Source organism: Amblyomma mixtum, chromosome 1, assembly GCF_055824585.1.
Source record: "Amblyomma mixtum isolate Tamu chromosome 1, ASM5582458v1, whole genome shotgun sequence".
Lineage (NCBI taxonomy): Eukaryota > Metazoa > Arthropoda > Arachnida > Ixodida > Ixodidae > Amblyomma > Amblyomma mixtum.
In genome coordinates this window covers 17,265,245-17,282,283 of record NC_143012.1, presented here as the reverse complement: position 1 = coordinate 17,282,283, position 17,039 = coordinate 17,265,245, and the positions used below count along the sequence as shown (strand labels likewise).

General features: G+C 43.3%; 1 protein-coding gene across 3 annotated transcripts in view; it reads left to right on the top strand.

The window, feature by feature from the left end:
• The window catches only part of LOC149365589 (uncharacterized), a 131,127-nt gene extending 116,308 nt beyond the window's left edge, over nt 1–14,819 (top strand). For 2 of the 3 annotated variants that reach the window (XR_016292486.1, XM_089586855.1), the window contains one exon: nt 14,661–14,819. Coding sequence is in view for 2 of the 3 variants with exons in the window: in XM_089586855.1 (XP_089442981.1) it covers nt 14,661–14,714 (54 nt within the window). In the remaining variant the exon portion in view is untranslated. Of the gene's footprint in view, nt 1–9,918; nt 10,085–14,660 lie in introns of those variants that run through there. The other variant, XM_089586753.1, reaches the window with a different exon arrangement.
• Nucleotides 14,820–17,039: the final 2,220 nt, after the last annotated feature.

Genomic DNA, 17,039 nt, shown 5'->3' with positions numbered 1-17,039 from the left:
TTCACCATTTCAGACACCAGACTGTGTAACTGGTCTCTTTCGATCAGTGCACACTGTTTATTTTCCAATTCAGACACTAGACAGTGGGATGTGTTTCATGTGTTCAGTATACACTGTTCATTTTCCATTTCAGACACTAGACAGTGTGCTGGGTGTCATGTATTTAGGATACACTCTTCATTCACCATTTTAGACACCAGACTGTGTAACTGGTCTCTTTCGATCAGTGCACACTGTTTATTTTCCAATTCAGACACTATACATTGGGATGTGTTTGATGTGTTCAGTATACACTGTTCATTTTCCATTTCAGACACTAGACAGGGCTCTGGGTGTCATGTATTTAGGATACTCTTCATTCACCATTTCAGACACCAGACTGTGTAACTGGTCTCTTTCGATCAGTGCACACTGTTTATTTTCCATTTCAGACACTAGACAGGGTGCTGGGTGTCATGTATTTAGGATACACTCTTCATTCACCATTTCAGACACCAGACTGTGTAACTGGTCTCTTTCGATCAGTGCACACTGTTTATTTTCCATTTCAGACACTAGACAGGGTGCTGGGTGTCATGTATTTAGGATACACTCTTCATTCACCATTTCAGACACCAGACTGTGTAACTGGTCTCTTTCGATCAGTGCACACTGTTTATTTTCCATTTCAGACACTAGACAGGGTGCTGGGTGTCATGTATTTAGGATACACTCTTCATTCACCATTTCAGACACCAGACTGTGTAACTGGTCTCTTTCGATCAGTGCACACTGTTTATTTTCCAATTCAGACACTAGACAGGGTGCTGGGTGTCATGTATTTAGGATACACTCTTCATTCACCATTTCAGACACTAGACAGTGCGATGGGTGTCATGTATTTAGGATACACTCTTCATTCTCCATTTCAGACACTAGACAGGGTTCTGGGTGTCATGTATTTAGGATACACTCTTCATTCACCATTTCAGACAGTAGACAGGGTTCTGGGTGTCATGTATTCAGGATACACTCTTCATTCACCATTTCAGACACCAGACTGTAACTGGTCTCTTTCGATCAGTGCACACTGTTTATTTTCCAATTCAGACACTAGACAGGGTGCTGGGTGTCATGTATTTAGGATACACTCTTCATTCACCATTTCAGACACTAGACAGGGTTCTGGGTGTCATGTATGTAGGATACACTCTTCATTCACCATTTAAGACACTAGACAGTGTGATGGGTGTCATGTATTGAGGATACACTCTTCATTCACCATTTCAGACACTAGACAGGGTTCTGGGTGTCATGTATTTAGGATACACTCTTCATTCACCATTTCAGACACTAGACAGGGTTCTGGGTGTCATGTATTTAGGATACACTCTTCATTCACCATTTCAGACACTAGACAGGGTTCTGGGTGTCATGTATTTAGGATACACTCATCATTCACCATTTCAGACACCAGACTGTGTAACTAGTTTCTTTCGGTCAGTGCACACTGTTTATTTTCCAATTCAGGCACTAGACAGGGTGATGGGTGTCATGTATTTAGGATACACTCTTCATTCACCATTTCAGACACCAGACTGTGGAACTGGTCTCTTTCGATCAGTGCACACTGTTTATTTTCCAATTCAGACACTAGACAGTGTGATGGGTGTCATGTATTTAGGATACACTCTTCATTCACCATTTCAGACACTAGACAGGGTTCTGGGTGTCATGTATTTAGGATACACTCTTCATTCACCATTTCAGACACCAGACTGTGTAACTGATCTCTTTCGATCAGTGCACACTGTTTATTTTCCAATTCAGACACTAGACAGTGCGCTGGGTGTCATGTATTTAGGATACACTCTTCATTCACCATTTCAGACATTAGACAGTGTGATGGGTGTCATGTATTTAGGATCCACTCTTCATTCACCATTTCAGACACCAGACTGTGTAACTGGTCTCTTTCGATCAGTGCACACTGTTTATTTTCCATTTCAGACACTAGACAGGGTGCTGGGTGTCATGTATTTAGGATACACTCTTCATTCACCATTTCAGACACCAGACTGTGTAACTGGTCTCTTTCGATCAGTGCACACTGTTTATTTTCCAATTCAGACACTAGACAGGGTGCTGGGTGTCATGTATTTAGGATACACTCTTCATTCACCATTTCAGACACTAGACAGTGCGATGGGTGTCATGTATTTAGGATACACTCTTCATTCTCCATTTCAGACACTAGACAGGGTTCTGGGTGTCATGTATTTAGGATACACTCTTCATTCACCATTTCAGACAGTAGACAGGGTTCTGGGTGTCATGTATTCAGGATACACTCTTCATTCACCATTTCAGACACCAGACTGTAACTGGTCTCTTTCGATCAGTGCACACTGTTTATTTTCCAATTCAGACACTAGACAGGGTGCTGGGTGTCATGTATTTAGGATACACTCTTCATTCACCATTTCAGACACTAGACAGGGTTCTGGGTGTCATGTATGTAGGATACACTCTTCATTCACCATTTAAGACACTAGACAGTGTGATGGGTGTCATGTATTGAGGATACACTCTTCATTCACCATTTCAGACACTAGACAGGGTTCTGGGTGTCATGTATTTAGGATACACTCTTCATTCACCATTTCAGACACTAGACAGGGTTCTGGGTGTCATGTATTTAGGATACACTCTTCATTCACCATTTCAGACACTAGACAGGGTTCTGGGTGTCATGTATTTAGGATACACTCATCATTCACCATTTCAGACACCAGACTGTGTAACTAGTTTCTTTCGGTCAGTGCACACTGTTATTTTCCAATTCAGGCACTAGACAGGGTGATGGGTGTCATGTATTTAGGATACACTCTTCATTCACCATTTCAGACACCAGACTGTGGAACTGGTCTCTTTCGATCAGTGCACACTGTTTATTTTCCAATTCAGACACTAGACAGTGTGATGGGTGTCATGTATTTAGGATACACTCTTCATTCACCATTTCAGACACTAGACAGGGTTCTGGGTGTCATGTATTTAGGATACACTCTTCATTCACCATTTCAGACACCAGACTGTGTAACTGATCTCTTTCGATCAGTGCACACTGTTTATTTTCCAATTCTGACACTAGACAGTGCGCTGGGTGTCATGTATTTAGGATACACTCTTCATTCACCATTTCAGACATTAGACAGTGTGATGGGTGTCATGTATTTAGGATCCACTCTTCATTCACCATTTCAGACACTAGACAGGGTTCTGGGTGTCATGTATTTAGGATACACTCTTCATTCACCATTTCAGACATTAGACAGTGTGATGGGTGTCATGTATTTAGGATCCACTCTTCATTCACCATTTCAGACACTAGACAGTGTTCTGGGTGTCATGTATTTAGGATACACTCTTCATTCACCATTTCAGTCACTAGACAGTGTGATGGGTGTCATGTATTTAAGATACACTCTTCATTCACCATTTCAGACATTAGACAGTGTGATGGGTTTCATGTATTTAGGATACACTCTTCATTCACCATTTCAGACACCAGACAGTGTGATGGGTGTCATGTATTTAGGATACACTCTTCATTCACCATTTCAGACACCAGACAGTGTGATGGGTGTCATGTATTTAGGATACCCTCTTCATTCACCATTTCAGACACTAGACAGGGTTCTGGGTGTCATGTATTTAGGATACACTCTTCATTCACCATTTCAGACACTAGACAGGGTTCTGGGTGTCATGTATTTAGGATACACTCTTCATTCACCATTTCAGACAGCAGACTGTGTAACTGGGCTCTTTCGATCAGTGCACACTGTTTATTTTCCAATTCAGACACTAGACAGTGCGCTGGGTGTCATGTATTTAGGATACACTCTTCATTCACCATTTCAGACACTAGACAGTGTGATGGCTGTCATGTATTTAGGATACACTCTTCATTCACCATTTCAGACACCAGACTGTGTAATGGGTTTGATGTATTTAGGATACACTCTTCATTTTCGATTTCAGACACTAGACAGTGCGGTGGGTTTCATGTATTTAGGATACGCTCATTTACCATTTCAGACACTAGACAGTGTAACAACTGGTCTCTTTCGATCAGTGTACACTGTTCATTTTCCAATTCAGACTCTAGACAGTGTAATGGGTTTCATGTATTTAGGATACATTCTTCACTTTCCAATTCAGGCACTAGACAGTCTAACTGGTCTCTTTCGATCAGTATACACTCTTCATTTTCCAATTCAGCCACTAGACAGTGTAATGGGTTTGATGTATTTAGGATACACTCTTCATTTTCCATTTCAGACACTAGACAGTGCGCTGGGTTTCAGGTATTCAGTATAGATTCTTCATTTACCATTGCAGACATTAGGCAGTGTGCTTGGTTTCATATATTCAGTGTAACTGGTCTCTTTCGATCAGTATACACCGTCCACCGTCCATTGCAGACACTAGACAGTGTGATGTGTTCAGTATACACTGTTCATCGTCCAATTCAGACACTAGACAGTGTAACTGGTCTCTTTTGATCAATTTGCCGATTTCCTGTTTCATTGTCTCTTTGTGTGCGTGCAACACGATTCCGTCTGAGCGTTCATTGCTCCCGATAGTTTTTCCCCTTCGGTCCGGCTTCAAGGGCCAGAAATCTGTATCGTATTTATCAAACAGTACCCAAATACGCACACAGTGCTTCCCAGTCAAAAAAAAACCATTGGAACCAATTGGACATTCCAATTGGAGCTAAATGGACATTCCCATTGCTTCCAATTGGACTTCCCAATTGGACCCATTAGGCCAGGCAGTTATTTCACCCAGAAAATATTCACAAAATATGTTACGTTCATTGAGAAAGGTAGCTAAATGTTTGAATAATATGCTCTAGGATCTTGGATAAATATTTCTACAACTTAACACACTGTAATGTGCAAAAACAAAAACTCATTTATGAGGACTGCAGGAAGACACTCTGCCTAGTGCCAATCAACATTTTTCTACGGAATTGAAATTAACATGCTTTTATGGAATTCAATCTCAACAGACACACATGCATCATACACAAGCAACACTGCACATTCAGGCACTAGTAGCATACATTAGCTCAATATGTACATCCAGAGAACACACTTCTGCTCCAACTTATATACCCAATTTTTTTAGGCTCTCATGCTGGGGCCAGTGACGCTTGCCCACTGAGCGCAGTTAATTTAATTTCAGCTCCAGTGGTGGTGTAGGTGATGAGTACAATTTATTAGGCTAAGCTGCTGATAGCTCTTATTGTAAGTACCATATTAGTTCTACCTTTTTCGTCAAACATGCAAACATTCATTAGATAAATTGCGTGCAGTTGGGCGGACCAATTGCATGCAATGGGGAAGACCAATTGGGCTCACCAATTGGATAGTCCAACTGGAACACCATTCCAGTTGGAACCAATTGGAAACCCAAATGGTCCAATTGGACAGTCCATTTGGACCATCCAATTGGAACACCATTCCAATTGGAACCAATTGGAAACTGAACTCGTCCAATTGGAACCCATTGGTTCCAATTGTTTTTTTTGACCGGGTTCAACGCTTTGAGGGAATGTGTACAGCGATGATGAAACCTGCGCGAATATTTATCGGCGGTTTTATGTTCAACGTACTTCGTGCCATGTTGGTGCCATCAGCGCTTGAATAGCATCGATCGAGTTTCAAGTTGTGGCTTTCGCATTCCCTACTCTCTTACATCTGCACGGACGAAATACCATGACGGGGCTGGTGCTCCGCGCGCTATCGCACGTCCGCGCTGATGCGGCCGCTCCACGGTCGGCGCGTAGCACGTTTCTGCTGCCACACCCGATCGCGAGATAACCGCGTCCCCCGCGCATGCTCAGTTTCGGTCTGCTTCGCTTCCCTTCTATCAGCACTCGCGGACGCCTTCAAAAACCAGAGCCGCACGGTAGCCGAGTGGTTAGCGCGCCAGTTGGCAATGCTTGGGCGAATATCCCCACCGACGTTGGTTCGATTCCCAGCGCCGGCACAGCGGATCGCTGTAAAAAAAAAACAAAAAACGGTGCCTGGTGATCCCACCAGCGTCACAGCTCGGCCGCCGTGTGTGGAGGACAAGGGGAGGATCTGTGCTTTTAAGCACAGCTCTTCTTCTCGCTGTCCCCCGGGCATCCAGCGGGCGGATGCCCGTTGCTCCTGCGGAGGTGCTCCCCGGGGAGGAAGTTTCTTTTTCTTTCTTGTCGTTCCGACTTCGCGGGAGGAGTGCGCACGCTGCTGCAGGCACCGCAGAAGTCCGCAGCAACCACACACCGACGAGACGTCCGAGAGACACCACGTACACACGCTCTTTTTTTTTTTACTGGACGTTTTGTTTCATGAACGTTCATGATAAACAAAACGTCCAGTAAAAAAAAAAGTGTTCGTGGTGCCTTTCGGATTTCTTGTCAGTGTTTGGTTGCTATCGCGGACTTCTACGGTACCTGCAGCAGCGTGCCGTTTGATACTGAAAGATAAAAGCCGCTACACCGCTAACTGCTATGGCGAATAAAAAATTGCAGAGGACACTTGAGCTCCACCTTGAAAGTGGCGCGATAGCGTATATATGGTTAGGCTTTCCATTCTGAGCAGTTTTTCACCTTTCAATACATTTTCTCACTACTTAATCGATCAATTACTAATAGTAATAATAGTGAGTTTATGCTGCACGAAACGCTGAACCGGACACAGTCCGGAACATTCCACGGCAAACGGCTGGCATGACACGATTTTTTTTTACGCAACCTCCAATTATTACTGACACGAGGTGCTGTCGAGTTCAAGCGCTTCTCCAACTCAAAAAAGCTTATTCTTAAAAACTGTGTAACGTCCTAGGTGACCTTCACAATCTGTAAGAATAGCGGCCACACCTCCGAACACCAGAATGAGCGATGATGAGAGGGAAACGTACCAAACGGTTTACGGTTGCAGCTAACCCCGGCGATGACCACTCTTAATGCTGACGACGGGTCTGAGTAGAGAGGTATTCTACGCAACTGTTCAGTATTCATTGGAGACCTACTTATACGGCACAGTCAGCAAGAAACTATCGAATTGGAGCGTACAGAACAGTGTACCTGTCGCCAACTGGCACTCACGGCGACAGAAGTAATTAAGCAAAAGGAATTCGAAGTACGAAAGACAAAAAAAAAGCAGACATAGATAAACTTAGGAAACCCAGGTGGGCTGGCGTCGCAACAGTGCCCCGTTCCCTGCCTCCTACAAGAAAAAATGTGCGCCTATTACGAGCGACTCTTTCATTACAGCTGATAACGCAGTGAACGTATCCGGGCTGCCACTCACTTCTTCGGAATGAGAGTTACTCGCTACGGGTCTAAACGTCTGCGCTACGACGGATGAAATGCAGTCGGTTTCAATTATACGAGGATCTCGATAAGTTCGCAGGGAACTTAAGCCTACGTGAATATTTTCAAAACCGCGAAACGAACTGCGGACTGAACATACCAAGATCTCCCGGCAAATCATGGACCCCAAACAAACACAGACGTAAACATTTACCTACGTAAATGTTTGATGTTTTCGATCTTTAGGGAAGCCGTGAGAGCTCTGTTATATGAATGAGAAGCAAACCATGGAGCCTGGTTACATTTGACAAAGACTGTGCATCACTGGCGTTCAGTAGGATATTCTATCATCGTATTCAAAGTCAAAAGCAGTCCATAACCTCTTATCCGAAGAACGCCAAACACTTAGCATTGCAACCACTTCGAATTTGAGGGAAGTCACTTTTGTCAGGTGAACGGTAAGGCGATGGGAACCAAGGTGGCACCTGCCCACGTCTATATTCTTGACGGCACTCGAAACCTTTATCGACGATATATTTCTGATCTGGCCCCATGATAAGCTAGCCTACTGACAAGAAATTACAAGATTCACCCATCCGAATCGCTCACCCACAATGTGTTCGAACTTTTTGTACGTTACAATGCAGAAAACCCGCAGTATCTGGATTTTACGAGCATGCATTACTCGCAGGCTTATTATACCGATGGATATGCTCTGAGCTCGATGGCTTCCCAACAATTGCAGCAGGGTGACAGGCAAACCAGCCTCGTTCTCAAATATACCACGCGTGGACAATATCCTCTCTAAGCACTTTAACATTCTCCAGCAAACCAGTCAGTTGGAGTTTTTTAACGTGCACTAACATCGCACAGTACACGCGCCTCTAGAATTTTGCCTTCATCGAAATTCGTCCGCCGCGGCCGGGATCGAACCGGCGTCTTTCGGGTCAGCAGCCGAGCGCCGTAACCACTGAGCCACCGCGGCGGGGCCAGTCAACCAAATGATCAGGCAGGTTTTCATAAAGGATTCTCGACAATAGACCACATTCACGCTATCAATCAGGTGATAGAGAAATGCGCAGAATATAACCAACCCCTATATATATATATAGCCTTCATTGATTACGAGAAAGCATCTGACTCAGTGGAAACCTCAGCTGCCATGCAGGCATTGCGGAGTCAGGGTGTGGAAGAGTGTTATGTGAAAATATTGGAAGATATTTATAACGATTGCACAGCTAATATAGTTCTTCATAAATTCAGCAATAAAATTCCAATACGGAAAGGTGTCAGGCAGGGAGACACGATCTCGCCAATGCTTTTCACTTCCTGCTTACAGGAGATATTCCTGGGACTGGAATGGGAACAGTTGGGGATAAGAGTTAATGGAGAATACCTGAGTAATTTGCGATTCCCTGATGACATTGCCTTGGTAAGCCACTCAGGACAAGAACTGCAAAGCATGATCAATCAGTTAGACAGGCAGAGCAGAACGGTGGGGCTAAGAATTAACATGCAGAAAACCAAAGTAATGTTCAACAGCCTAGCAAAGGAACAGCAGTTCGCAGTTGGTAGAGAGGTGCTGGAAGTAGTAAGAGAATATGTCTACTTAGGGCAGGTAGTGACCGCAGATCCGGATCATGAGAGGGAAATAACTAGAAGAATAAGAATGGGGTGGAGCGCATATGGCAGGTTCTCTCATATCATGAATGGTAGTTTGCTAATATCCCTCAAGAGGAAAGTATACAACAGCAGTATCTTACCGGTACTCACCTGTGGGGCAGAAACATGGAGGTTAACAAAGAGGGTTCAGCTTAAGTTAAGGACAACACAGCTAGCTATGGAATGGAAAATGATAGGTGTAACGTTAAGATATCGGAAGAGGGCGGAGCGGGTGAGGGAACAAACGCGGGTTAATGACATCTAAGTTGAAATCAAGAGGAAGAAATGGGCTTGGGCAGGGCATGTAATGCTAAAGCAAGATAACCGCTGGTCCTTAAGGGTAACGGAGTGGATTCCAAGAGAACTCAAACGTAGCAGGGAACGCCAGAAAGTTAGGTGGGCGGATGAGATTAAGAAGTTTGCGGGGATACAGTGGCCGCAACTGGCAAAGGACAGGGTTAACTGGAGAGACATGGTAGAGGGCTTTGCCCTGCAGTGGGTGTAGTCAGGCTGATGATGATGATGATGTTCCCAAACTTCCTGATGAACCGGGACTGCTTGGTATTGGCATGTTTAAGGAGTATAAGCGCGAGTCAGACATCTGTGGGATGCTTCAGCGCACGTGAACGCTTCAATCCGACATGCACTGCATAAGGGCCTAGAAAATAATTCCAGATGCCCCACATACAGGGATCGAGATAGTGATGACTGTCCACGCGTGTGGAGTATTGGTCAGGAAGGGTGCTGTCAGTATAGGCGTGCACAATAAAAGTGGTATATGTTGTGGGTTGTTCTGTGCTGTCGACTTCGCAAGTGTTTGTTTATTGCTGGAATGAGCTCAGTGTTTTAACCACCGTATGTAATGTCTACCCTCGCAAACACTGCACGGCAATCACGGATGCAAGGGGCCGAAAGCTCGGTGCCAGGCCGAGGACAACGAGGAGCGTGGACAGCGGTCGTCGTAGAGTCACCACTGTGCCTGCAGTACTCTCCGAAAGCTGCATGAAGGGAGAGCAGTATGGTGTCACGATAGCGGAAATACGGTACTTGCAGTAACACAAGGGCCTGTCCTTTCTCTCCCCTCACCTCTTTCTTTTCACGTCTGCACGTTGCCTGCTCTCCTATATTTCCGCTGCCCCAACACAGGTCTTTCCAGCAGCGATAGCAGATGCTGGGGTAGCAAAAATTTTTCTCCTTCCATATTCAATGCATAAAACCACTGCTACTACTACTAACACAAGGGCACTGCGCGATATCGGAAGAGTGCAGAGTGTTTAACGGTCTCATTAGATCATGAACATGCAGCGCTGGCAGACGAGGGACGAAGGAGAGACGACACACACAGGGCGCTGAACTAGCAACTTTAATTTCCAAGGAGGGCCGTCCGCACGTTTTATACCACACCCCAAACCAGTGATTGTAAGGCACATGCGCAAGTCAAGGCTACTAACTATAAAACCAGAGAAAACAGGGTATGTGCGCAGGCGCGTATTCACCCACACAGTACAGAAGCAAAAAACCCAAGAAGGATTCAGTCATTCTGGTCGACTAGCTGCCAGAGGACATAAACAGCAAAGATCGGCAGTGAAGGCGGCAGGGGGAAAGACATAATAACAACACTTGGTGAAAAAGGGAGATTACACGAGCCGGGAGTCCTGTGCAGCTAGGTGATGACAGAGGTAGAAAGATCAAAACGAGAAGATGCAAAAGGCAACGACACGAAAGACATTAAAATCTCAGAAGACGGTGTGAAGACGCCCATAAAGGGAATGAAGTGAAAGGGTGGTTGAAATGGGGGGAATAATTGATAGTCTAAAAGCATGCGATGAAAGCCAATACACGCCTGCACGCTTACCCTGTTTTCTTTGGTTTTATTGTTAGTTGCCTTGACTTGTGCCTTACAATCACGGGTTTTGGGTGCGGTATAAAACGTGCGGGCCGCCCTCCTTCGAAATTAAAGTTGCTAGTTCAGCGCCCTTCGTATGACGTCTCTCCGTCCCTTGTCTGCCAGCGCTGCATGTTCAGGATGTCAAACCAACTTGCCCAGCAGCACACCCTGCTCATTAGATTAGTACAGCACAATTCATAATCCGTTTTGATGATTTCTTGTTTCTTTGTTTGGATCAGTAGAAACGATTAATAACTCACTTTGACCGTTTCTTCTCTCTTTCCCTCTCTTGGATCAGTAACACATGATTCGAGGTTCAGTTCGAGATTCATAATTCAATCCGACCTCATCTTGTTTTTTGGGTCAGTGACACGATTCTTGATTCAATTCGAGCTCTTTTCTCTGCACCACACAATTCTGGAATCAGTTTGACCACTTCTTGTTTCTGTGCCTCTCTTAGACCAGTAACACAAGTTTTGTGACTCAGTTTCACCATTTCTTGTCTCTCTGATTCAGTTTTACCACTTCTAGTCTCTTGGTCTCTATTTGCGATTCAGTTTCTACCATTTCATCTCTTGAGATCAGTTTCACGACTGCATGTTTCTCTGTAGCTCTCCTCGATCAGTGACACACGATTCTTCAGTTTGGCTACTTGTTTCTCTGTTTCAATTTGACCAGTCCTTGTCTCTGTGAATCAGTAACACATGATCTTGATTCAGTTTGACCACGTTTTGTTTGTGTTTCAATTTGACCATTCCTTGCCTCTTTGGAGCAGTTCGACCCCTTCTTGTTTCTTTGTCGCTCTTGAGTTTGACCGCTTCTTTCTTTTTGTCTCTGGATCAGTAGAACACAACTGATAATGCAAATTGAGCATTCCTTGACTATTCAGATCAGTTTGACGACTTCTTGTTTCTCTTAAATCAATAACACATGATTCTTGACTCAATTTGTACCATTCGTACCACTTCTTAGTTGGTTGATTGGTTTATTGGAGTATAACGTCCCGAAGCAACACAGGCTATGAGGGACGCCGTAGTGAAGGGCTCCGGAAATTTCGCCCAACTGGGGTACTGTTTTTTGTTTCTCTTGGATCAGTAACACATTATTCTTGATTCTCTGTCTCTCTCGAATCAGTAACAAACGTATTGTGACTCAGTTTGACCACTTCTTGTTTCCGTGTTTCTCTTACATCAGTAACACATCATACTTGATTCACTTCGACCATTTGTTGCATCGTATGATCAGTTTCACCACTTTTTTCCCCGGTCTCTCTTAGATCAGTAACACAAGATTACCAATGTACCAATTTTTGTTCCTCTGCCTCTCTTGGATCGGTAACACATGACTCTGGATTCAATTCGAGCATTCCTTGCCTCTTTCGATCAGTTTCACCACTTCTTGTTTCTCTCTCTCTTAGTCAAAATGAATCATACACCGTGTGGTACTGATCTATTTCTTGCCTCTTCGTCTCAGTACAACAGAATTTTTGATTCAATTTGACCATTCCTTGTCTCTTCGGATCAGTTCGCCCACTTGTTTCTCTGTCACTAGTATCAGTGACACACGATACTTGATTGAATTTGACTATTTATTGTCTTTAGATCAGTACAACACGATTCCTAATTCATTTCTTCTCTATATACGTCAGTATAACCCGATGTAATTTCCCCACTTGTTTCACTGTCTCTCTTGGATCAATGACGCATCTTTCAATACTCAGTTTCACTACTTCTTGTCCCACTGTCTCCCTTGGATCGGAAACACATTTTTCTTGATTTAGTTTGACCACTTCTTTCTTTGTCTCTTTGGGTCAGTACAACATGATTCATAATGCAACTTCAGCCTTCCTTGACTCTTCGGATCACTTTGACGACTTCCTGTTTGTGTTTCTCTTGGATCTGTAACACATTGCTCTTGATTCAGTTTCACCACTTCTTGTATCTCTCTTTTGCATCAGTAGCACACGATTCGCGATTCAGTTTGACCACTTCTTGTTTCTCTGTCTCTTAAATCAGGAACGCACGAGTTGGATTTCTTTTGACTCTTTCTCGCCACTTTGGATCAATTCAATTCTTTATTATTATTACTATTTTTTCAGCACAGTATATAACATCACTGTCTGGATCCTTAGCCAAAGGCTAGTAATGGATCCATGCAATAAAAGCAACGCATTGGCCTTAGATGTGATTATTCGATAATAAATATGAACAGCAAACCGAACACCGACAATACAGAGGATAAGAGAAGCACTAAGCGATTTACACTGTGTTCGACCATGTCTTGCTTCTTTGTCTCACTACAACACGATTCATAATGCAATTTGACCGTTCCTTGTCGCTGTGTTTCTTTTGGAGCAGGAACATATTCTTGATTCAGTTAGACATTTGTTTTTTTTCTCTTGATCAGTATAGCACGATTCATGTAATTTCACCATAGCTTGTTTCTGCCAATCATTCATTCAGAAAACCATGATTTAATTTGTCTACACAGCTAGAAGGAACGGGACGCAAGCAAGGTAAAACAAACAAGCGCTGGTCTGTGTCCACCTTCCCTAGGTTCGCATTCATAATACAGCTGGATGAATTCCAATGAATTTGGACATATTCATTATACAGCTGAATCAATTTTGAATTGAATGGCGAACCTTGAATTAACTCGAATTGAAAATAAATTTCGACATATCCGCTGAATCAATTCTGAATTGAATGACGAACCTTGAATTGAATCCAATTTGAACGAATTAAATGAAATTGAAATCAATTGAATTACATTCTTAGTACAGCTCGGTCAATTCTGAATTACATTCAATTGATTGTAATTTAACCGATTGAATTCAATTGATTCAGCTGTAGTGAGAATTGACTTCAATTCGAATCAATTCAAGGTTCGACATTCAATTCAGAATTGATTCAGCTGTATTATGGATATGTTCAAATTGATTTCAAATAATTCGAATTGATTCAGCTGTACTATGAATTGATTTCAATTCGAATCAATTCAAGGTTCGGTGATCAATTCGGAATTGATCCAGATGTATTATGGATATGTCTGAATTGATTTCAAATAATTCGAATTGAATTTAATTCGTAATTGATTTAGCTGTACTATGGATATGTTCCAATTGAATTCAATTTGTTTCACTTAATTCATATTCGAATTCAATTCAGGACTCAGCATGCAATTCAAAAATGATTTCGCTGTATTGGCATGCATTCGCGATGGAATCTTAACCCCTTACCGCATGGTGTATCAGCGGGGGCGACTTCGTGTCGCTCCTCTACATCCGCTGGAAATAGTTTTACCACTACCGCAGAAACGAAACTAAAACATCTACTCTGCATTTAGCGGGAATCTACGTCTAGCAACTACACAGGCGGTGGCTCCACCTCTCGAAGCTGTTTCGAACTTTATTTCTGTTCGCAAACGCTAAACGCGGTTCGCTTTTTCTCCATATCCTATGTTTTTGTGTATATCCACAAAATATACCCGTAACTGCATGGTTTATTTGTGATACGCGAAGAAAATGGTCTAATTTCTGACCGTGAGAGAATACGTTCTCGTGTAATCACTACATGTCATTTTTTTTGCCAATCGACAGTATTCATGTACAATCATTTAAAGGCTGAATAACAGGAGTGTCTTGTAGACATAATGACGTCCGCGCCTTGCTGGATACTACTGTTTGAGCATGTTATAAATGAAAGACACACGAGTAATGTTCTTTTAATCATTGTGCACTGTTGCATTCACCATTGCAAGGGGCGGAAAGTACAGCCCGTGGCGGAAGACGACGGGCAGTACCACGGACTGTGACGATCAGTTGTCCATCGACAGAACCATCAACACCAACAAATTGGTGACGGAAAGTGAAACCGGCTTCTGTTATACAAACGAGGAAATAAATGCTCAGAATCTGTTCTTGCATGCTTCGAACCCCTTATTTCACAGCAACCTTATCGATTACTCTCAACATTTCGGAGTTTATGCACGCCGCACTTCCACGCTCCAGGATTTCCAGGATTCATTAACCAGCGTTTCTTCTCGCACCAACTCCATCCGCTTCCGATCTCTTAACGTTACACCTGTCATTTTTCTTTACATAGCTCGCTGCGTTGTCCTTAAGTTTAACCCTCTTTTTTTAGCCTCCACGTTTCTGCCCGATTGGTGAGTACCAGTAAGATACAGCTGTTGTATACTTTTCTCTTGAGGGATATTGGTACACTGCCACTCATGATCTGAGGCAACCTGCCATTCTTAATCTTCGTTATTTCCCTCTCATGATCCAGATCAGATGTCACTACCTGCCCTAAATAGAGATATCCTCTTACTGCTTCCACCACCTCGCCACCAATTCCGAACTGTTGTTCTCTTGTTAGACTGTTGAATATTACTTTGGTTTTCTGCGTGTTAATTTTTAGCCCCACCGTTCTGCTCTGCCTGTCTAATTCACTGATAATGCTTTGCAGTTCATGTCCTGAGTGACTTAGCGAAGCAATGTCATCAGCGAATCGCAGATTGCTTAGGTATTCTCCCTTTACTCTTATCCCCAACTGTTCCCATTTCAGGCCCCGGAATATCTTCTGCAAACAGGCAGTGAATAGCATAGACGAGATCGTGTCTCCCTGCCGGACACCTTTCCTCATTGGAATTTTATGGAGAAGAATGGTAGCTGTGCAATCGTTATATCTTCCAATATTTTCGCATAACACTCTTCTACACTCTGATTCGGCAATGCCTGCATGACTGCTAAGGTTAGTACTGAGTTGAATGCTTTCTCGTAAACAATGAACGCTATATATAAGGGCTGGTTATATTCTGCGCATTTCTCTATTACCTCATTGATAGCATGAATATGGTCTATTGTCGAGTATCCTTTCCGAAAGCCTGCCTGATCGTTTAGTTGATTGAAGTCTAAGGTTGTCCTGACCCTAATAGCGATTACCTTAGTAAATACCTTGTATGCAACAGACAATAAACTGATTGGTCTAACTTTTCACGTCCTTGACGTCTCCTTTCTTATGAATTCAGATAATGTTAGCGTTTTTCCAAGCTCTAGGTACACTTGAGGTCGAAAGGCATTGCGTATACAGGGTGTCTAGTTTTTCGAGCACAATCTCTCCTCCATCTTTCAACAGATCTCCTGTTATCTGATCCTCACCAGCCGCTTTGCCCTTTTGCATTGCTCCTAAGGCTTTCTTCCCTTCCCACTTCGTTACTGGCGGGATGTCCCATTGCTGTGCTCTACTGCCTCTCTCAGTAACATTCCGATAACAATCGCTACTGTATAGACAACTCTTCGGCTACTTCAACTATCTTATCTTTATTGCTAATCACATTGCCTTTGTCCCTTATCCCATACATATGGTTTTTACAATGCATAGTTTTCTCTTCACTGCTTTTAGGCTACCTCTGCTCTTTAGAGCATACTCGATTTTCTCCATGTTAAACTTCCTGATGTCGGCTATTTTGCGCTTATTTTAACGTTGACAGCTCTACTAGTTCTATTCTGTCTATTGAATTAGACATCCTCATGCTTTGCCGTTTCCTAATCAAATTTCTTGTCTCCTGCGACAGCTTCTCGGTATCCTGGCGAACCATCGTACCGCCTACTTCTACAGCGCACTCCGTAATGATATCCGTGAGACGATCATTCATTGCTTCAACATTATGGTCGTCATCTTCAGCTAAAGCGGAAAATGTGTTCTGCAGCAAAATCCTGAATTCCTCTACTTTCCGTCTCACGCTAACTCGTTAATAGACTTCCGCTTCACTAATTCCCTCCGATCTCTTTTCATATCTAAGCTAATACGAGACCTTAGCATTCTGTGGTTGCTACAACGGACCTGTCCGAGTACCTCCACGTCCTCTAAGATGCCAGGGTGAGTGCACAGTATGAAGATTATTTCATTTTTAGTCTCACGGTTGGGGCTCTTCCACGCCCACTTCCTGTTGGCTCGTTTGCGGAAGGTATTCATGATCCGTAAATTATTTCTATCTGCGAAGCGAACTCTACTAATAACTCTCTCTTGCTATTCCTAGAACCTACGCAATAGTCACCTACTGCCTGGTTTCCAGCTTGTTTCTTGCCTACCTTCACACTGAAGTCGCCCATCAGTACAGTGTACTGATCTGGTCAAC